The sequence below is a fragment of the Anolis sagrei genome, chromosome 7 (genome assembly GCF_037176765.1).
Source record: "Anolis sagrei isolate rAnoSag1 chromosome 7, rAnoSag1.mat, whole genome shotgun sequence".
NCBI lineage: Eukaryota > Metazoa > Chordata > Lepidosauria > Squamata > Dactyloidae > Anolis > Anolis sagrei.
In genome coordinates, this window is record NC_090027.1 from 24,939,455 (window position 1) to 24,962,411 (window position 22,957).

General features: G+C 46.4%; 1 protein-coding gene across 2 annotated transcripts in view; it reads left to right on the forward strand.

Annotated features, from left to right (window-relative positions):
• Positions 1 to 2,252: 2,252 nt before the first annotated feature.
• LOC132782339 (hexokinase-2) overlaps positions 2,253 to 22,957 on the forward strand; it is a 68,124-nt gene continuing 47,419 nt past the window's right edge. The window contains exon 1 of one of the 2 annotated variants that reach the window (XM_060787037.2): positions 2,253 to 2,539. In XM_060787037.2, the coding sequence (XP_060643020.2) occupies positions 2,489 to 2,539 (51 nt within the window). In that variant the 5' untranslated portion in view covers positions 2,253 to 2,488. Of the gene's footprint in view, positions 2,540 to 21,764; positions 21,903 to 22,957 lie in introns of those variants that run through there. The other variant, XM_060787038.2, reaches the window with a different exon arrangement.

Below are 22,957 nucleotides of genomic sequence, written 5' to 3' on the forward strand. Positions count from 1 at the left end.
TGTAGCTTTGGCGAACAGCCATTAATCAACCCAGTTCTCCATTAATTGTTTTTCCAAACATCGTGAATAACTGGTTGCTTGACTGTGTTTTGTAATAAGCAATGTATCTTTCCCTGATTACGGAACAAGGAAATGAAAGCATTGCATTGCATTCATTTCCAGGCCAGGTTCCAGTTTGGCTCCCAAGTGTGTAGCCAGTGTTGTTTTGTTCAGTTCCAGTTCAGGACGATACAGATGAAGGGAACGGCAAATATTAGCCCTGGTGTGTTGTTGATCTTTCTGCATGGGATCAGATGGGTCACAATGTGGTCACAGCAGGTGTGTCTACACTGTGGTATGAATGCAGTTTGTCACCACTATGGAACCACTCTGGCTCTAACAAAATTGTAGTTGACTAGTTTTGCAAGCCTTCTCTGCCAACCTAATGTTGGTATGGTTCTTGAGCCACACCAAATGACACCATGCCATTCCACCGAGCTGCGGAAGTTAGAGTGGGCTCAAACTACAGTCCTTCTAGACTGTCCTCTGTTCACATTGATAGCAGCACAATCCCACTCAAACCAAATGGTACTTTTGTTGGGTGCCTTCAAGTTGGGTATAACTTAGGGCAAGTTGTGGAATTTTCTTGGAAGGTTTGGTCTTAGAGCAGCGTTTCTCAACCTGGGGGTCGGGACCCCTGGGGGGGGGGTCGCAAGGGGGTGCAAGAGGGGTCACCAAAGACCATCAGAAAACACAATATTTTCTGTTGGTTGTGGGGTTTCTGTGTGGGAAGTATGGCCCAATTCTTTCGTTGGTGGGGTTCAGAATGCTCTTTGACTGTCAATGAACTATAAATCCCAGTAACTGCAACCCCCAAATGTCGAGGTCTATTTCCCCCAAACTCCACCAGTGTTCACATTTGGGTATCTGTGACAAGTTTGGTCCAGATCCATCACTGTTTGAGTCCACAGTGCTGTCTGGATGTAGGTGAACTACAACTCTAAAACTCAGGGCCAATGCCCACCTAACCCTTCCAGTATTTTCTGTTGGTTATGGTGGTTCTGTGCAGGAAGTTTGGCCCAGTTCTTTCGTTGGTGGAGTTCAGAATACTCTTTGATTGTAGGTGAACTATAAATCCCAGCAACTATAACTCCCAAATGACAAAATCAATCCCTCCCCCCAACCCCCCCCCCCCCCCCCCCCGTATTCAAATTTGGGAGTAATGGGTATTTCTGCCAAATTTGGTCCAGTAAATCCTGTATATTAGATATTTACACTACGATTCATAGCAGTAGCAAAATTACAGTTATGAAGTAGCAACAAAATTAATTTTATGGTTAGGGGTCACCACAACATGAGGAACTGGATTAAGGGGTCGTGGCATTAGGACGGTTAAGAAACACTGTCTTAGAGGTTTTTGCTCCGTCCTCAGGTGTGCAGGGAAGCATCTCCAAGCAAAAGCGGTCCAGGGTTATCTTTTTGGTTTTCTAAAACCAGTACTATTTTAAAGATAGGAAATATCCAAGAGAACTGCCACTCTCTGGAAGGCCAGCAGGAGAACCCCAGTGTGGGATAGGGTCCCCTTAAGACCATCCAGCCCATCCCCATTCTGACCTCCAGCCCAATGTCCAGAGAAGGAGACCTCAAGCATTGGGCTCCATTGTCCTATCTCTTGACATCTCTGTAACATGGAGCCCCTGAAACCTCATCCAAGGGCCACATTTGCACACTTGCTGTACCTTGATACCACTTTAGCATTGGAACAGTGGCCTTATCTGATTGGCCATCTGCAGGTGCATCCACACGACACAATTAGGAGACTTCAGGACTAGACCATGCTAGGGATTCATGGGATTTGTAGTTTCCTGGGAGCACAAAGCATTCCCTCTCTAGTCTATTCCACAGCTGGAATCAGGTGGCAGAAAATTTCCAGAGGATTGCATAGGATGAGGCCCACGGCTGTAAAAGTGGCACCAAATCAGCACAGATGTGTGATGCAGACGCATCTGCTCTAAACCAAATGCAGCAAGCAGATGTGCCTTGTGCCTCGTCATTCATGGCTCTGCGCTCTACAACTATGAGCAGGGTCACCCTGTTGGGAATGAAAATAAAAGTTGCAGTGCAACCCATGTGCCAGATGCGTACATGCAGAAGCAAGATAGCCCTTCAGGGAAATCCCCTTTGCCCCCAAGGTGCCCTGCATTGGAAGATAAGGGCTGTGTTGTTATTATTTATATGCATCTCTCTCTTCTTGCTCAGCCAGAACCAGGATTAGAGGGCTCCCTGTCTGTCACAATCCCGGGCTGGCTTCTCCGCTTCTCTCTCTCTCTCTGGTGACCTCAGCCTCCCTTTTCCTCCTCCTCCTCAGTGCGGATGCTCTTTCCACACTCACTCCTTCCTCCTCCTCCACAGGTCCTTTAAGAGAGGACTCTAGCACCAGAGCACAGAGAACCATACTCCATAGGCTTCTTTCTTGGGTCTTTAGTGGAGCAAAACAAGACCCAAAGCCATGGCTGAAGGGTTCCAGGAGGATGGAAAGGAGGGGGACATCCTGGGACAGGTAAGGGAAACTTCTTTTGGGATTATTCCAAGGCATGTAAAAGTGATGATGCACCTGAATAGGCAAATTATGTTCTGTCTCTTACTGCAAACAGGTATTGCACTTCTCAGGTGAACTTGGGCATAGTTTGGGATAAATCTTGAGACACACTTGCTGTGGGTTCTCATATCTATCTATCTATCTATCTATCTATCTATCTATCTATCTATCTATCTATCTTCTATCTATCTACCTATCTCTGTCTGTCCATCTGTCTGTCTATTTTATGAAAGAGAACCCACCTCTGTCCCCAACCCAGAACACTGACCTCCTTTTATGAATTGGCTTCTCCAAACACCTGCAGCCAGGGATTGTCATTCTCATAAATTCAGAACAAGAATTAGGGCGATTAGCCTGGTTCAGCGCATGGTTTTTCGTTGGGTACATTCATTATGATCTATTTTGTTTATTTTTAAAAAAGGTTGATCTGCTTTGATAATGGATCTGGGTGAAATTCATGTCACCCTGTGGATTTCAGGTGCCTTTACCACTGTGTAGGGAAAAAGCTGGAAGAACAGTAGAGAGTGTCCAAGGACAGGGAAGGAAAGGAGGAAAGGAGGGAGGAGGGAAGAGAAAGGAAAGGAAAGGAAAAGAGAAAGGAAGGGGGGAAGAAGGAAGGGGAGGGAATAGAATGGAAAGGAAGGGGAAGGAACGGAAAGGAAGATGGAAGAAAAGGGAAGGAAAAGAAAGGAGAAAGGAAGGGAAGTAAGGGGAAGAAGGAAGGGAATGGAATGCAAAGGAAGGGAAAGAAAGGGGAGGGAAAGGAAGATGGAATGGAAGGAAGGAAGGGGAAGGGAAAGAAAGGAGAAAGGAAGGGAAGGGAGGGGAAGGGAATAGAATGCAAAGGAAGGGAAAAAGGGGGAGGGAAGGGAAAGGGAGATGGAAGGGAAGGGAAGGAAGGGAAAGGGAAAGAAAGGAAGGGAAGGAAGGGGAAGAAGGAAGGGATTAGAATGCAAAGGAAGGGAAAGAAAGGGGAGGGGAGGGAAAGAAAGATGGAAGGAAGGAAGGGGAAGGGAAAGAAAGGAGAAGGGAAGGGAAGGAAGGGGAAGAAGGAATAGAATGCAAAGGAGGGGAAAGAAAGGGGAGGGAAGGGAAAGGAAGATGGAAGGGAAGGAAGGAAGGGGAGGGAAAAGAAAGGAGAAAGGAAGGGAAGGAAGGGGAAGAAGGAAGGAAATAGAATGCAAAGGAAGGGAAAGAAAGGGAAGGGGAGGGAAAGGAAGATGGAAGGGAAGGGAAGGGAGGCGAAGGGAAAGAAAGGAGAAGGGAAGGAAAAGGGAAGAAGGAAGGGAATAGAATGTAAAGGAAGAGAAATAAAGGGGAGGGAAGGGAAAGGAAGATGGAAGGGAAGGAAGGAAGGGTGGGAGGGGAAGGGGAGGAGAGGAAAGGAAATAGGGGAAGGAGGTAGGAAGGAAGAAGAGAACCTAGATGGAACTTTTTTAAAAAGAAAGGAAGGATAGGGAAGTGAAGGGAAGGGGAAATGCAGAGTAATTTATTTGATTCCTTGGAATAGATGTGATCTTAAACTGAGGTCCAGGTAGCAGGATCCTACCCAACTCATATGAAGCAATGGGCAACAGATGTCTAAATCAGTGTTTCTGGGAAGAGGGAGTTGCTTTGGAGGGATCTTTTTTGAGACACAGACATAAACAGCCTTTTCCTCAGGTGACCTTTAGTAATACTGACCCTTGCCAAACTTTTTCAAGAGACGGGAAGGAAAGGGGTCGTATTTTGCAAAGAAATGTCTAATTTCTAATTTTATTTCGCTCTTGTGCCAAAAGAGAACGCATTGAAGAATAATCTAGAGGGGGCTTGAGCTGGGCTGTAGATGCACCCCTTTCTTCTTTGGGGTGCATCTACACTATGAGATGAATGCAGGAACATGGAGCTATTGTAGTTCAAGTGGCGTCAAGAAGTTGCATTCCTGCTTCAGAGTGGTTGAATGCACTGACCGTGAGCATTTCTGGCTGTTCCTGGAAATAAAAGAAGGCTGTTATGATGGGGAGCCACAGCATTCAGAGTCACATGTTGGTGCTGCAAGACATTGTGGATCAGGGAAGTCGAATGGAGTCATTTCTTCATTATGCAATAGGCAAAATTTTCAGAACAGGAAATGCATCTCCCATATTTGGGGATATTCACTTTGTGGTATGAAGTGCACTGTTCCTGTCATGCACTCTTCCTTTTACTCTGGAAAGCAGAATGCAAAACTAGCCTTCCTCTCTGGATGCAGATAAAGACACCTGCTTGCGTGAATTAATTAATTGGCTGTAATTGGCAGAGAGGTTGGGGAACCATTAAATATATCTTTAAAAGGCAAAGTTTCCTTGTTCTCTCCATGAAAGAGGGTCCTTGTTGCAAGTTGTTCTGCTTGGCTCTCCATCAGAGGGAGGGAGGGGTGGAATGAAGGGATTTGCGTTAATTGTGTTAATTGGTGCTAGAGAAGATCTCTCTCTTTTGATGGAGATACAGCGATCATTGCCCTAAGGGGAGCTGGGTGCATCTACACTGTGGGATTAATGCAGTTTGGGATCCCCTTGAACTGCCTTGGCTCAATGCTAGGCAATCCTTGGAGCTGTAGTAGTAGTTTGCATTGGACTCTTTGGCAGTGAAAGACTTTGTACAGCTTCAGGGACTCCCAAGCTACCCGTCATGGTGGTTAAAGTGGTGTCAGGCTGCAGTCATTCCACAGTGTAGACCAGTGTTTCTCAACCTGGGGGTCAGGACCCCTGGAGGGGTTGCAAGGGGGTGTCAGAGGGGTCGCCAAAGACCATCAGAAAACACAGTATTTTCTCTTGGTCATGGGGGTTCTGTGTGGGAAGTTTGGCTCAATTCTATCATTGGTGGGATTCAAGGGGCTTTTTGATCATAGGTGAACTATAAATCCCAGAAACTATAACTCCCAAATATCAAGGTCTAACTTCCCCAAACTTCCCCAGTGTTCACATTTGGGCATATTGAGTCTTAGTGCCAAGTTTGGTCCAGATCCATCATAATTTGAATCCACAGTACTCTCTGGATGTAGGTGAATCACAACTCCCAAAACTCAAGATCAATATCCATCAAACCTTCCAATATTTTCTGTTGGATATGGGGGTTCTGTGTGCCAAGTTTGGTTCAATTCCACCGTTGGTGGAGTTCAGAATGCTCTTTGATTGTAGGTGAACTATAAATCCCAGCAACTACATCTCCCAAATGACAAAATCAACACCCCGCCCCCCAACCCAACTAGTATTCAAATTTGGGCATATTGGGTATTTGTGCCTAATTTAGCCCAGTGTACAAAATACATCCTGCATATCAGATATTTACATTATGATTCATAAGGTAAAGATAAAGGTTGTCCCCTGACATTAAGTCCAGTCATGTCTGACTCTGGGGTGTGGTGCTCATCTCCATTTCTAAGCTGAAGAGCCAGCGTTGTCCATAGACACCTCCAAGGTCATGTGGCCAGCATGGCGCTGTTAGGATTCATAACAGTAGGCAAATTCCAGTTATGAAGTAGCAACGCAAAAAAAAAGTGTTTGGGGGTCACCACAACATGAGGAACTGTATTAAGGGTTCATGACATTAGGAAGGTTGAGAAACACTGGTGTAGACGCTCTCTGACCCAGACGGTGATTTGCAGTGAGGTTCTGAGCCATTCTTTGCAACACATTCTTTTCAATTTCTGTGATGAAACTGGTTGCAATGAGGCCACATCTGTCCATTTTGGTGAAGGCTCATCAGGAACCATTTGACTTGCAATTGCAATTGAGAAAGAAAGGGGCAATTGGTTATTCGTTGTTGTTTGTTGTTGTTGTTGTTGTTGTTGTGTGCCTTCAAGGCATTTCCAACTTATAGCAACCCTAAAGTCAGCCTATCCATGAGCCTTCTGGGGCTGAGAGAGTGTGACTTTCCCAAGGTCATCACGTGGGTTTTTAGAGCTGGGATTCAAACCCTTGTCTCCAGAGTGATGCTCCAAATGCAAAAGAAGCCACAGACACCAGTCACTCCGCTATGGGATGGGAGAGAGTTGTGTTAGCAGTGCTGCATGTCTGACAAACATTGAGATTGTTGCCATATGAGCATGAGCTTGTGGAGTGATGCTGCAGCAAACAAGGCAAATGCTATCTCAGCCTGCATTCGTAGAAGCATGGTTTTCGAAGCCAAGCTCTCAGTGTAGAAAAAGCTATCAAGGTGTGTGTGTATGTGTGTGTGTGTGTGTATTAGTCGCACAAAACCTTCTTTGCATAGTGCTCCCAGTACCTTGCAGTTAAAGCCCAACGAGGGGAATGGATTCCCATCTGATGTACATCCCATTGTATTGTTATGCTTTTAATGTTAGCAGCTTTGAGTTGCCTTATGGAGAGAAAAAGTGAGATATAAATAACCATAATAATACATTTGCACCACAGAATTGGTGCAGTTTGACACCTCTTTAACTGTCATCAGTGTTCAGTCTTACCTTGCCAAAAGACACCAAATAATAATAATAATAATAATAATAATAATAATAATAATAATACTGGATAATTGCAAAAGATGCAAAACAAACCTCTATACAACTTGGATTGATTACAAAAAAGCATTTGACTCACTGCCACATTGTTGGATTAGCAAATGTCTAGATGTCATCGGGGTTTGTGAAAATATTAGAAAGTTCACTGAAAATGCAACAAAACAATGGAAAACTGAGTTGTTCGTGGGCAACGAAAGCTATGGAACTGTTAACATCAAGAGAGGAATTTTCCAAGGCGACTCACTGTCACCACTGCTGTTCATCATTGCAATGATCCCACTGTCGGTAATTCTACAAAAACAAAGTTAGGCTGCCAAACAGCAAGAAATTCACCAAAAATTTCCCACCTACTGTACATGGATGATCTAAAGCTTTATGGAAAGCAGAAACGGAAATCGAGTCAATGACCAACGCAGTCAGCATCTTCAGCACTGACATCAGTATGGAGTTTGGCCTAGACAAATGTGCCTTGCAGAGTCTACATTTGGGATCTGTCCTCGACTTTTCAATTCTGGCTTGGATGGCATGGGTTCTAATGGCTTGTTCTTAGGCTGCCAGAATCAGGCCCTCAGTCTCCTTTTTCAAAGTTCCATTTGTGAGCCACAGCCATGTTTTTTCTTTGTCAATTTGGCTCTCAATTTTTGCCAGGAACTGTCCATGGAGAGCCGTCTCCTCCTCCTGCTCCTCTTCTTCCTCCTCCTCCTTCTATTTATACCCTGCTTTATGTCTCTTCCAGGAGACTTAAAGCAGCTTCAAATAAAAGCATCAGCATACAGTTTCAAATATACAAATATGCAAACATTAAAACAGAATTAAATATAAACAGTATCTTAAAATTCCAAAATGACAACTCCCAGGATTCCATAGCCTTGACTAGCAGCAGCCAAAGGTGTGTGGATGCATCCTGAATGGCCAATGGCAATAATCCATTATGCATGGGAGGGTACTGCCCTGTGAATGGGCCATGTAGTCCAACAGGGCTCCTCTGGTGCCTCCCTTTGCCCTTCAGCAACTGGGGAGCCTTCCGCAAAGCAAGGGCCTGATGCCACAGGACATCCTTTCTTGCCTAATGTGGGTTTCGACAGATGCTCAGAACACTCTCTGGAAAGTGGTCTAGGTTGCAAAAGCCCTTTTGTGTTTATGTGGAGCCCTAAGTGTCTTCAAGGCACCAGTCATTGTTGGAATTTGGATGCTAAGCAAGGTCCGCCCTGGTTGGGACTTGGATAGGAGGCGACCAAGGATTTTTTTTGCATTGGGTTGCTGTGAATTTTTCAGGCTGTCTAGCAATGTTCCAGTTACATTCTCTCCCGATATTTCATCTGCATCTGTGGCGAATGGCATCTACAGAGGATCTGATGGCAGTGAAACAAGTGGGGTGTGTTTTCCCCTCCATTTCTAATCCGAAGAGCCTGTATTGTCTGTAGACACCTCCAGGTCATGTGGCCAGCATGACTGCATGGAACACCATTACCTTCCTGACGGAGCAGTACCTATTGATCTACTAACATTTGCATGTTTTCAAACTGCTAGGTTGGCAGAAGCTGTGGCTAACAGCGAGAGCTCATGCTGCTCCCTGGATTCGAACCTGCGATTTTTTGGTCAACAAGTTCAGCAGCTCAGCGCCACCGAGGGCCCTTCCCCCTCTCTCTATGTGTGTGTGTATACACACACACACACACACACACCTGTGGAATGATGTCCAGAATGAGAGAAAGAACCCTTGTTTCTTTTAAGCAAATGTGTTTGTTGCAATTAGCAAGCTTGAATAGCACTGAGTACTGATGAAATTTGCAGTCAATTACTGAGTGTATCTACATAGAGGTAGTGAGGTCGAGGAGGAATTTAAAAGGGTCTCGCCCTGAAGGAGAGACCCTGCAGACCCACCAAAGAGGGCTCGCTACAATGGTGAGCAAGGAGAAGCCGCAATTGGATTTCCCTAAGTTCCCAAAAGAATCTCACCAAATCTTAAGGAAGCACCACCGAGTTGATTTTATTGCGATCCAGCCGTAAAGGATGCAAAGCTGCAATAATTCACCAAGCAAAGCATACAGTGTACACAAATAAAGGCCTTTTTATACATAAAACAGAGCTGTCAGGTTTAAATTTCCCGCTCCCCACCCCTCTGCCGGCTCGAGGATGATTGGCTGCCGCTCTAAAGCTGGGAGGAGGCTTGGCCGCCTCCTGAGTACCTGGGCCAATCGCTGGGCTTCTGCCGACTCAGCTTCTCAACCAATCAGGAGAGAGTTAGGTGGGACGAGAGGGAAACAATGAATTCTTGAAGGGATTATGGAGATATGGAATGTCCAAGTGGTCAGCGAGTCTCGGGGGGCCTTCTAGCCGGCCTGTTTATTCTCTTTGATTGGTGGCAATAAACGTTGATGTCTGGCAAGCCTTCCAAATCCGGATTTTCTTGGTGCTGAGATATGGGAACAATGAGGCAATCTGGCTGAAGTTTCAGTGGAGGAAGGTTTGAATGAGCAACAGATCAGTACGAAGTGTGGCTTTCTGAAGGTCCCTTTTGTCCTATTGAGATATGATCATCAATGCCAAGCAGGCACCATCTGCTGGGGGGACCGACTCCGAGCCCCAGGGTTTCTGCCCATTGTATGGTTCATGCAAATACGTCTTTGATAAGGTTCTTTTCAACAGAGGGTTTCCTTCTTTCCAGGGTCACAGAGGGTGGCTTATATTTTTATACATTTTTTATAAAGGGAATAGGGCAGAAGGGTCAGGCAAAGGTCAGATACACAGGGAGAAATATAGAAATCATGGTGCAGAAAATATACCCACTTATCACTCCCTCCAGAGTCCCATAGAAGTTCAAGAGAGTACATAAGTGTAAAGGGAGGTGATTTCTCAGTAATAAATGTGTTACCTCCTGCTATATATGAAACATAGGGCATAAAACCTTGATTAAATGTATACTATCTAACGTGGGAAGGGTCCATGTTGTTGTTGTTAGTGTCTTGGCAAATTGACAAAGATTTAACCCTTATTATCCAGTCTGGTGTCCTTGTCCTTAGCAAAACTATAAGTTTCTATCTTTTTTTTGGGGGGGGGCGTCATGTCCGACTTCAGTAGCCTGGCCGCTGTTGCCTGGAGGCATCCTTCATTTAGCTGGTGTTAACTGGCACTTGATTGTTTGTTGTCTGGAGTTTTCTTGTTTCTGAGTGGTGTTGCTTATTTACTTTATTAAAAACACCTGACAATAAATAAGAAACACCACACAGAAACAGGGGAACTCCAGACAGCAAACAATCAGGTGCAGGCAACAGAGACCAGGCCACCTCTATGCAGATACCCCCACTGATTGACTTTGCAACTTCATGGCTGCTCAGTACTATTCAAGCTTGCTAACTGCAACACTCACACTGTTCTTCCTCTCACCCTGGATATTATTCCACAGAGATATATACACCCCACTTGTCTCACTGCCAACAGACTTCTGCAGATGCTGTGAGCCACAGATGCATGTGAAATGGCAGGAGAGAATGCTGCTGGAATAGGGTCATGCAGCCCAGAAAATCCACAGAAACCCAGTGATTCCAGCCATGAAAGCCTTTGACAACAAACTTTTTTGCATTATTAACCTGATAGATGAAGTGTGTGTGTGTGTATAGGGTCCAAATACCTTAAAGGCACCAGGTCTCATTGTCGGACCTTGGAAGCTAAGCAGGGTCAGCCCTGGCTGGGACCATGATGGGAGACCACCAATGCATACCAGGGACCATAGGCTCCCTTTCAGAGGAAAGGGATGGACAAACCTGCCTCTGAGTCTCCCTTGTCTAAGAATGCCCTACAAAATCCCTTATCAACAGGAGGCTCAGAGGCACAGACACGTGTAGATAAATATGCATGCGTGCAGTCCTGCGCATTTCTATTTCTTGTCATGAAATACTAAATATGGGGAGATCACGCCGTGCTCCAAGTGGCTTGCAATCCAGAGTTTGGGCTGGAAGAAGACGGGGGCAGAAGAGGCGATTACATGGATTCTATATCTTTGGAGTTGGGTTTCTCTCCTCTTCTCCTGATGGTTTTCCACTCGATGATAATGGTGGTGATAATAATAATAATAATAATAATAATAATAATAAATTCGCCGATACATCACACAGTCCTGGACACTTGGGAAATGTTCGACATGTGAGCCAGCAGAGTGATCTTGTTTGCTATGGACTCATCTTGTTGTATTTCAAATAATAATAATAATAATAATAATAATAATAATAATAGGGAAGTGTCCGACGTGTGATCCAATTCAACAGCTAGAAGAGTGTCTGCTGTGGACTCATCTTGTTGTGTTTCAAATAATAATAATAACAATAACAATAATAATAATAATAATAATTTAATTTCTTACCTTCCTCTACTCACGGATAAATTATTCAGGCCTGACCCTGCTTTGCTCCCCAAACACAGCCATGACGTGAAACAAGGGCAAGCCTGTTGGAAAGGAGCTGATTGCGAATACTGCTTCCCATTTACTTCCGAGGTGGAAACAACCCTCCTTCCCACCATCCACAGCTGTTGCTTCCCCATTTCTTTAAGAGTTGCCAAACAGGGTTTGTCACAGGATAGTCCAAAAGGGAATGAGAAGGGAGCGAGGCTCACGGGACCTACAAGATACCGTATATTCCGGGGTACTACACGACTGGGGCTATAAGACGGCCCTCCAACTTTAATACACAAAATAGAGAGTTGGGGATATACTCGCTGTTTAAGATGATTCAGCTACTCAGGCCACTCTCCTTCTTCCTGCCCCCACTCCGCCGCCATGGCATCTCTGCCTCCCAGTCCCGCCAAGCCTCGTGAGAAGCGCGAGAAGAGGCGCTTCTCACGAGACCTGGCTAGGAAGAAGGAGAACGGCCCAACCAGCGCGGGAGGTCCTTCTGCTCAGGCCGCTCTCCGTCCTGGCCAGGCCTTGTGAGAAGCACCTCTTCTCCAGCGAGACGTTGTTTGAGGGACTGTGACCTGGCCCTCTGTTTAAAAAAACTGAGGACCCCTGTCATAAACCATGCTATCCACAAACATAATCCAGGTCATTCTGGTAGTCATTGCACATAATTCCAGTCCGTCTATTGTCTTCTCTGAAGGCTTGATCCCACAGCCACATTTTTACTCTTTTTCAGAAGGTCAGGAGGGAGGGGGTCGATCTAACACTGCTGGGGAGGGAGTTCCACAGCTGAGGGGCCACCACAGAGAAGGAAGTCCCTGCCTCTCTTCCCCGCCAGTTGCATTTGCGAAGGAGGCGGGACCGAGAGCAGGGCCTCCCTGGACGATCTTAATCTCCGAGGTGGTTCATAGGGGAAGATACCTTCGGACAAGTAAGCTAGGCCAGCAAATCCTTGCAAGGAAATCCTTATGTAGAGCAGCATGGGACAGTGACTGGAGTGTCAGGCATTGATATTCTCTCAGCCTTGCAGGACAGAACAAAGCTTCCAACACATCTGGCTAGGAAAAGCCTAACAGGCCAGAAACTATGCTGAAGGCATGCACAGAAACAATGATAATACTTGGTGCCCCTGGCTTTACCACAATAAACAGCGTGTGCAAACAGCCCAGTCTGTTGGCAGTGTTTGTGCCACGGAGGCGGCAGCAGGCAACCCTCTTATCCTGATCACCTTACGGAGGCCCAAAATAGAAAGGAAGGCGGCCGGACCAGTTTCTGAAGGGCACATGATGCCGGGCGTGGCATCATAGGCAAGGGATGGCTCTGCACTTCAGCTGCCATGGCTCAGTGCTAGGGGATCCCATGAGTTGTAGTTTAGCAAGGTCTCATGTTGCAGCTGCACCAGGCATGAGGCAACTTCGGCCCTCCCTCTTGGTGCTTTGGACTTCACCACCCACAGTTCCTAACAGCTGGCTGTTAGGAATTGTGGGAGTTGAAGTCCAAAAACACCTGGAGGGAGGGCTGAAGTTGGCCCATGCCATGCCTGTTTTACAGTGAAGAATGAATACTCTTTGCCCTGCTTTACCTGCTAGGGCTCAATGCTATGCAATCCTAGGAGTTGTAGTTTCACAAGTGCATCATAGTGCATCTACACTGAAGAATTAATGCCATTTGGCCTGCTTTACTGCCACAGCTCAATGTTAAGGAATTCTGGGAATTGTAATTTTCCCTCTTTACCCTATAAGAAGACCTTGGAAACTATAGTTTCCAGCATTCCATCGCATTCAGCCATGGCAGTTCACATGGAGCCAATCTGCATTCATGGCTCGAGGCCAAAGAGGTAATGGGCAGCATGGCTGGAGGTTATGGGCCCGATTCCTGGAAAAAGAAATGCCTTTGAACCCGTCCCCCTCCCCTGCAAAAAAAAAAACGGGATCAGGTCACAGGAATTGCAACAGCAATGTAGGGATGGGATCCAGGAAAGTGGGGAAGGAAGGTTTTGGCAAGCAGAGGCACAAATGTGTTCCTTCCCCAAGGACGCTCTGCCCTGGGAGAAAATAGCTCTTGGGATTCGGTTACACACAGCGAGGCTGGAAGATTTTTGAGAGTGGTTGTGTAATAATAATAATAATAATAATAATAATAATAATAATAATAACTTTATTTGTACCCCGCTACCATCTCCCCAAGGGACTCAGTGCGGCTTACATGAGGCCAAGCCCAGAGCACATCAATAAACAAAAGCAATAACAATAATCAATACAAAACAGTTAAAATAAACTCAAAAACAGAAAATACACAATAAGCAATAAACAATAGCAATATCAAAACATACAGCATTTAAAAACCTATGAGCCAAATGTAAAAATTAAAATTTAAAATACTGGGCATGAACAAGGTAGGGTAAACTAGGATAGGGTTTTAAAAGAAGATGAGGGCACGCAGACAATCCTAAGTCAATATTAAAGTGCATTTGAGGACATATTGCTAAGAGTTTTCCTTATTCTGGGAAGGCGCACTGGAACAACCACGTTTTCAGGCTCCTCCTAAAGACTGCCAGAGTTGGGGCATGTCTGATGTCCTTAGGGAGTGAATTCCAGAGTCGAGGGGCCACCACCGAGAAGGCCCTCTCCCTCGTCTCCACCAATCGTGCCTGCAAAGGGGGTGAGAGCGTGAGCAGAGCCTCTCCAGATGATCAAAGAGAATGTGTGGGTTTGTACACAGAAATGTGGTCACGCAGGTAGGCAGGTCCCAAACCGTTCAGGGCTTTGTAGGTAAGAACATGCATCTTGAATTCGGACCGGAAAATGAACGGCAGCCAACACTGACAGTCTTTAGGAGGAGCCTGAAAACGTGGTTGTTCCAGTGTGCCTTCCCAGAATGAGGAAAACTCTCAGCAACATGCCCTCAAAATGCACTTTACCACTGATTTAGGACAGACTGCGTTCCCTCATCTCTCTTTGAAAACCCTATACCATTTATATCCTACCTTGTTCATGTCCAGCGTTATTATTTTTTAAATTTTAAACTATTACATTTGGCCTGGCCATTGGTTTTTAAATGCTTGTGTGTTACTGTTTCTTGTTTATGTGATTTATATTAATTGTATTGTATTGATTGTTTTTGTTATTGCTCTTGTTATTGATGTATTGTGGGCTTGGCCTCATGTAAGCCACACCGAGTCCCTTGGGGAGATGGTAGCAGGGTATAAATAAATTATTATTATTATTATTATTATTATTATTATTATTATTATCTCCATGAGTGCCAGTTTAACTGCAAGTCTACTGCCTCCTTACTGTTTTGCAACAGTCCTTTGCAAGGCAAAGGAAGGTCAGCACTCCTTGCTCCGCTTGGCCCAAATTGTTTGCCTGTTCACCGAAGGTTTGTGCAGAAAGAGAGCAGATGACCCGGCATCACATGCAATGACATTCAATGGGATCCGACGTTTTGGGCAGTGCTCTCCCTGCAAGGCCGGAAACATGGAAGCCCTTGGGGAGCATCACTGTTGTTGCTGTTTCCCCAACTAATGGCAACCTCAGATGAACTCATTGTGGGGTTTTGCTGGCAAGGTTCGCTCAAAAGCAGTCCTTGGCTTCTGAGGCTGAGAGAGTGAGACCCCACAATCCCCCCAATGATCCCCAATGCATTATAAGCAACACTTAGCATCTTTTTCAGCACCCAGCAATATAGAATGAAGGTGGTTTGGTGCCACTTGAACTGCAATGGCTCAATGCTATGGGTTGTAGTTTGGCAGGGATTCTTTGGCAGAGAAGGCAAAAGACATTGCAAAACTACAGATCCCATAATCCAATGGCATTTGAGACATGGCAGTTCAAGCAGAGCCAAACTGCATTCCTTCCTTCCACTCCCAGGGATGGGTAAAAGATAGATAGATAGATAGATAGATAGATAGATAGATAGATAGATCACTAGATAGCACAATCTATTGATAGAAAGATAGATCAATAGATGGAGTGATCGATAGACAGATCAATAGAAAGAATGAAAGAAACGTAGGTAGATAGGAAGGAAAACTAATAGATGGATGGCTGAATGGATGGACAGACAGACACACACATAGGAATATAGATAGATAGATAGATAGATAGATAGATAGATAGATAGATAGACAGATCACTAGATAGCACAATCTATCGATAGATAGATAGGAAGGAAAATGGATGGATGGATGGACGGACGGACGGACAGACAGATCAATAGAAAAGTAGGTAGGTAGGTAGAAAGGAAGGAAAATGATGGATGGATGGATAGATAGATAGATAGATAGATAGGAAGGAAGGAAAATGGATGGATGGATGGATGGACGGACGGACAGGCAGGCAGGCAGATCAATAGAAAAGTAGGTAGGTAGGTAGAAAGGAAGGAAAATGATGGATGGATGGATGGATGGATAGATAGATAGACAGATAGGAAGGAAAATGGATGGATGGATACATACAAACATACATAGGAAGACAGATACACAGATAGATCAATAGGAAGATTCACACATATACATATATAGAGAGGGGGGATAGATAGATAAATAGATCAATAGGAAGGAAGGAAGGAAGGAAGGAAGGAAGGAAGGAAGGAAGGCAGGAATTCCTATCATCCCAATAACATTGTTTTTTTGGGGTTTTTATCGTGTCAGGAGCGACTTCAGAAACTGCAAGTCGCTTCTGGTGTGAGAGAATTGGCTGTCTGCAAGGACGTTGCCCAGGGGACACCCAGATGATTTGATGTTTTTATCATCCTTGTGGGAGGCTTCTCTCACGTTCCCGTATGAGGAGCTGGAGCTGATAGAGTGAGCTCATCCACCTCTCCCCGGATTTGAACCTGCGACCTGTCGGTCTTCAGTCCTGCCGGCACAGGGGTTTAACCCACTGCGCCAGCGCATTGGTGGCATGGCAGTTCAAGCAGGGCCAAACTGCACTCATTCTTTAGCATTGATGCCACCATAGAAGGCAAAAGACTTTGCAAAACGACAAATCCCAGGAGTCCCTTGAAGTAATGCATGTGGGATGGAGCTGCATCCATTCCACAGTAACAGAGATAGATACATTAGAAGCCATGCTTCCTTTCTTCCTCTGGGAAAATCACTTCCTGCCCTTTGCAGCCAGAGAGAAAAGGCCATTGATGGTGGGCCATTAGCTTCACAAAGGGATTCCTGATCAGACCTTCCTTTCAAGAAAGAGGGGGAGGAATAGCTTTGTTTCCCCAAGAGATTGACCCAGATTGGAGGAAGGAAAAGGAGAAAGGGAGCCAAGTAGAAAGGAAAGGAGAAAGGAAGCAAAGGAGAAAGGAAGGAAGCAAAGAAGACACAAGGGAGGGAGGGAGGAAGCAAAGAAGAAAGGAGGAAAAGAAGAAGGAAAAAAGGAAGGAAATAATGGTAGAATCATTGTGTTGGAAGACTTTGTTGGCCATCCAATCCAACCCCATCCTGCCAAGACGCAGGAGAATTGCCTTCAAAGCTTACTTACTTAGGCGATCACTCATTGGCCGAGTAGGATAGCCTTCCGGGATCAGTGTTCTGGTGGGTCCGTAGGTGACTGTGGAGCCCTATTCTTGATCTGCATCTTCTTCCGCAGTGAGGGCATTGGTTTCCAGGTGGAAGGCGGTCTCGGACGGGGTTAGCTTGATGCGCCTTCCTCTTGGCACATTTCTCTCCTTCACCCTCCATCCGTGCCTCTTCAAATTCTGCAGCACTGCTGGTCACAGCTGATCTCCAGCTGGAGCGCTCAAGGGCCAGAGCTTCCCAGTTCTTATTGTCTATGCCAGAGTTTTTAAGGTTGGCTTTGAGCCCATCTTTAAATCTCTTTTCCTGTCCACCAACATTCCGTTTTCCATTCTTAAGTTCAGAGTAGAGCAACTGCTTTGGGAGATGGTGGTTGGGCATCCGGACAATATGGCCGGTCCAATGGAGCTGATGGCAGAGGTCTATCACTTCAGTGCTGGTGGTCTTTGCTTCTTCCAGCATGCTGACGTTTGTCTGCCTGTCTTTCCAAGAGATTTGGAGGATTTTCCGGAGGCAGCGCTGATGGAATCGTTCCAGGAGTTGCATGTGACGTCTGTAAACAGTCCACGTTCTCACAGGCATAGAGCAGGGTTGGGAGGAAAATAGCTTTATAAATAAGCACCTTGGTATCCCTACGGATGTCCCGGTCCTCAAACACTCTCTGCTTTATTCAGAAAAATGCTGCACTTGCAGAGCTCAGGTGGTGTTGTATTTCGGTTTCGATGTTGACTTTTGTGGAGAGGTGGCTGCCAAGGTAGTGGAAATGGTCAACATTTTCTAATGTTACACCATTAAGCTGTATCTCTGGCATTGGAAAAGGATTGGCTGGTGACTGCTGGATCAGCAGTTTGGTTTTCTCAATGTTCAATGACAGGCCGAGCTTCTCGTATGCTTCTGCGAAGGTTTTTAGAGTGGCTTGTAGATCTTTTTCTGAACGCGCACAGACGTTGTCATCAGCATACTGGATTCAAAGCACCCCCAAAAGATGGCCACCCAGCCTCTGGTTGAAAGCCTCCAAAGAACAAGCCTCCACCACACTTCCTCCAGGGGGGAGAGAGAGAGAGAGAGAGAGTTCCACTGCTGAACTGCTCTCTCTGTCAGGAAGTTCTTCCTTATGTGCAGGTGGAATCTCCTTTCTTTCCTATAGTTTGAAGCCATTGCTCCATTGCATCCTAGTCTCCAGGGAAACAGAAAGGAAGCCTGCTCCCTTCTCCCTAGGACATATCCCCCTCCCCTCTCGATCCATGGCCCTCATCCTGTCTTCTCCCCTCTATTCCGCTTTGGTTAGATCACACCTGGAATATTGTGTCCAATTCTGGGCACCACAATTGAAGAGAGATATTGAGAAGCTGGAATGTGTCCAGAGGAGGGCGACTAAAATGATCCAGGGTCTGGAGAACAAGCCCTATGAGAAGTGGCTTAAGGAGCTGGGCATGTTTAGCCTGAAGAAGAGAAGGCTGAGATATGATAGCCATGTATAAATATGTGAGAGGAAGCCACAGGGAGGAGGGAGCAAGCTTGTTTTCTGCTTCCATGGAGACTAGGATGCAGAACAATGGCTTCAAACTACAAGAAAGGAGATTAGGAACATGAGGAAGAACTTGCTGACTGTGAGAGCCGTTCAGCAGTGGAACTCTCTGCCCCGGAGTGTGGTGGAGGCTCCTTCTTTGGAAGCTTTGAAACAGAGGCTGGATGGCCATCTGTCAGGGGTGTTTTGAATGCAATATTCCTGCTTCTTGGCAGGGGGTTGGACTGGATGCCCCATGAGGTCTCTTCCAACTCTTTGATTCCATGATTCTAGGAAAATAAGGAAGGAAGGAAGCAAAGAGGAAAGGAAGCAAATAAGAAAGGAGGAAAGGAAGCAAATAAGAAAGGAGGAAAGGAAGGAAGGAAGCAAAGAGGAAAGGAAGCAAATAAGAAAGGAGGAAAAGAAGAAAGAGGAAAGGAAGGAAATAAGGAGGAAAAGAAGGAAGGAAGGAAAGAGGAAAGGAAGCAAATAAGAAAGGAGGAAAAGAAGGAGGAAAGGAAGGAAATAAGGAGGAAAAGAAGGAAGGAAGGAGGAAAGGAAGCAAATAAGAAAGGAGGAAAAGAAGAAAGAGGAAAGGAAGGAAATAAGGAGGAAAAGAAGGAAGGAAGCAAAGAGGAAAGGAAGCAAATAAGAAAGGAGGAAAAGAAGGAGGAAAGGAAGGAAATAAGGAGGAAAAGAAGGAAGGAAGGAAGGAAGGAGGAAAGGAAGCAAATAAGAAAGGAGGAAAAGAAGAAAGAGGAAAGGAAGGAAATAAGGAGGAAAAGAAGGAAGGAAGCAAAGAGGAAAGGAAGCAAATAAGAAAGGAGGAAAAGAAGACAGAGGAAAGGAAGGAAATAAGGAGGAAAAGAAGGAAGGAAGGAAGAAAAGAGGAAAGGAAGCAAATAAGAAAGGAGGAAAGGAAGGAAATAAGGAGGAAAAGAAGGAAGGAAGCAAAGAGGAAAGGAAGCAAATAAGAAAGGAGCAAAAGAAGGAAGGAAGGCAGCAAAGAGGAAAGGAAGGAAACAAGAAAGGAGGAAAAGAAGAAAGGAAGGAAGGAGGGATCGAAGGAAGGAAGTTAGGAGAGGGAAGGCGATAGGGGGCATCTTGGCCCCTCATTGAAAGGAATGGTTTCCTTCTGGCTGAAGTCGCTGTGGATGGTATCCCGAAGCTGCATTGCTGAGTCAATTAGAGGGGGAAGAGTCACCCATAAGAATGCTGCCCCCTTCAAGGGCACTCACTTCCGCCACATGGCTAGCGCGGCCATCTCAATGCGGGTTCGGGTTTACTTCCCGAAAAGGGATGCTCGGGCAGCAGGGTGGGCTAGATGGTCCTGGAGGACCCCCTTCCCAGGAAGACAAACCTCAGTTTCTCAAAGGATGGTGATGATGATGGTGGTGGTGTTTATTTATACCCCGGGAGGCGCTCTGCACGCGCTCAGAGGCACGCGGCCCTCCTCCGGGGCTGAGCAGAGGCGCGCCGTGCAAAACCGCACGCTTTCCGCGGAGGGGCGGGGGCTGTGACGTCAAAGGGGGGCGGGCCCTGGGCGGGGCTTCGGGTCCTCGCTTCAACCCGGAGCAGGACGACCCCCTCCCCTCCCCTCCCCTCCCCAACTCAACCTAACCACGTGCGATACCGGCCGCATCCTTTCCCTCCCTTCCTTGCTTTCCTTCTTTCTCTCCATTGCTCGCCTCCTTCCCCCTCCCTCTTCTTTCCTTCCTTCCCTCATCATTGGCTTCCCCCCTCGCGCTGACTCTTCCTTTCCTTCTTCCTTTTCTCCCTCTTTTTTCCCCTATTATCTTTCTCCCTTTAGTTGTCCTCCTTCCCTCTACTTTCCTCTTCCCTTCTTCCTTTGCCACTTCCGTTTCCTTCAACCTGACTTTGCTTTCTTCCCTCCCTCTTCATCCTGACTCCTTCAGTCCTCTCTCCCTCCTTCCTGCTCGTTGGCCTCCCTTCTTCCTCTTTCTGACTCTTTCTCCTTCCTTCCTTCTTTCCTCTTCCCCTCCTTCCTTCTCTCCCTCTTCTTTCTGACTCTTTCTCCTTCCTTCTTTCCCTCTTCTTTCTGACTTCTTTCTCCTTCCTTCCTTCAGTCCTCTCTCCCTCCTTCCTGCTCGTTGGCCTCCCTTCTTCCTCTTCTTTCTGACTTCTTTGTCCTTCCTTCCTTTCTCTTCCCCTCCTTCCTTCTCTCCCTCTTCTTTCTGACTTCTTTCTCCTTCCTTCCTTCCTCTTCCCCTCCTTCCTTCTCTCCCTCTTCTTTCTGACTTCTTTCTCCTTCCTTCCTTCCTCTTCCCCTCCTTCCTTCTCTCCCTCTTCTTTCTGACTTCATTCTCCTTCTTTCGGTCCTCTCTCCCTCCTTCCTGCTCGTTGGCCTCCCTTCTTCCCTCCCTCTTCTTTCCGACTTCTTTCTCCTTCCGTCCTTTCCCCCTCTTTCCTTCTCGTTGGCCTCCCTTCTTCTCTCCCTCTTCTTTCTCCTTCCTTCCTTCCTTCCCGTTGGCCTCCCTTCTTCTCTCCCTCTTCTTTCTCCTTCCTTCCTTCCTTCCCGTTGGCCTCCCTTCTTCTCTCCCTCTTCTTTCTCCTTCCTTCCTTCCTTCCCGTTGGCCTCCCTTCTTCCCTCCCTCTTCTTTCTGACTTCTTTCTCCTTCCTTCCTTTCTTCCTCTTCCCCTCCTTCCTTCTCTCCCTCTTCTTTCTGACTTCTGTCTCCTTCCTTCCTTCCTGCACGTTGGCCTCCCTTCTTCTCTCCCTCTTCTTCTCTGCTTCCTTTTCTCCTTCCTTCCTTCTTTCTTTCATGAGTCCCTTCGGGGAGAGAGAGAGGTCGGTCTAGAAATAAAGTTTATCGTTATTAGTTTTAGTATTGTCCCTTTCTTTCCTTTCCTTCCTTCCTGTTTTTCTTCCCAACGAAAAGAGACCCCAAAAGCGAATCCCCATAGGAGAAGGAGGAAGGGGGGGGGGGTCCTCGCCGTGCCCTTGGGTCAACTGCGGGGGGAGGTGTGGGGGGGGGGGGGGGAAGAAGAGCCCTCTTCATTCACGACTTTCGGTTTCCCCCAAAAGAACTTCAGCCTCACGCGGTTTCCTTGCGGGGACTGCTTCTGATCCCGGAAGTTTCTTTCATAAGTTTGAGGAGTTTGGGAAACTTTAGGAGGAGGAGGGGCGCTGGCGGGAGTGGAAGGGGGGGGTTGGGGGAGGCACTCTGCGCGCGCCCAGAGGTACCCTGCCGGCCCCGCCCCGCCCCCTTGGACACACCCTTCTCCGGTGGCCAATGGGAAGGAAGGAGGGAGGGAGGGAGAAGGAAGGAAGGAGGGAAGCCGGCGCCGGGTCCTCTCTGCCTGGCTCTCTCTTCCTTCCGCGCCATGATCGCCTCCCACTTGCTGGCCTGCCTCTTCGCCGAGCTCCGCCATGACCAAGCCCAGCGGGTGAGCCAAAGAGGGGGGCCCGGCCCGGGAAGGGAGAGAGGGAGGAAGACAGCGGGGAGCACGTGGGGGGGGGGGGGGGGGAGAAGGGGGCGCCTTTTGGAGGCTTCTTGAACAGAAGCCGCGTGGCCATCTGTCGGGGAAAGGGGTTGGGATGCTTTCCCTGCCTGGCAGTAAAAACGGGGTTCGACTGGATGGCCTTTGGGGACCCCTCTCTTTCTTTCTCTTTCTCTCTCATTCCTTCCTCTTTTTAACTTTCTGACTTTCTACTTCTTTCTTTCTTTCCTCATTTCCCATTTCTTTCTCTCTTCCCCCCTCTTTTTCTTTCTTTCTCTTTTGCCCTTTTCTTTCCCCCTTTTTTGCTTTCTTCTCCTTACTTTTCACTTCCTTTTCTTTCTTTCTCTCCCTACTTTCTTTCCCTTTTTCTTTCCCCTTCTTTTCTTCCTTTCTTCTCCTTACTTTTCCCCTCTTTTTCTTTCTTTCTCTCCCTACTTTCTTTCCCTTATTCTTTCTTTTTCTTTTCTTGCTTTTTTCTCCTTACTTTTCCCTTTTTCTTTCTTCCTCTCCCTACTTTCTTTCCCTTTTGCCTTTTTCTTTCCCCCTCCTTTTCTTTCTTCCTTCTTACTTTTCTGTTACTTTCCCCTCTTTTTCTTTCTTTCTCTTTTGCCTTTTTCTTTCCCCCTTCTTTTCTTCCTTTCTTCTCCTTACTTTTCCCCTCTTTTTCTTTCTTTCTCTCCCTACTTTCTTTCCCTTATTCTTTCTTTTTCTTTTCTTGCTTTCTTCTCCTTACTTTTCCCTTCTTTTTCTTTCTTCCTCTCCCTACTTTCTTTCCCTTTTGCCTTTTTCTTTTCCTCTTCTTTTCTTGCTTTCTTCTCCTTTTCTGTTACTTTCCCCCTCTTTTTCTTTCTTTTGCCTTTTTCTTTCCCCCTTTTCTTTATTTCTCTCCCAACTTTCTTTCTCTTGCCTTTTTCTTTCTCCCTTCTTTTCTTGCTTTCTTCTCCTTACTTTTCTGTTACTTTCCCCCTCCTTTTCTTTCTTTCTCTCCCTACTCCCTTTCT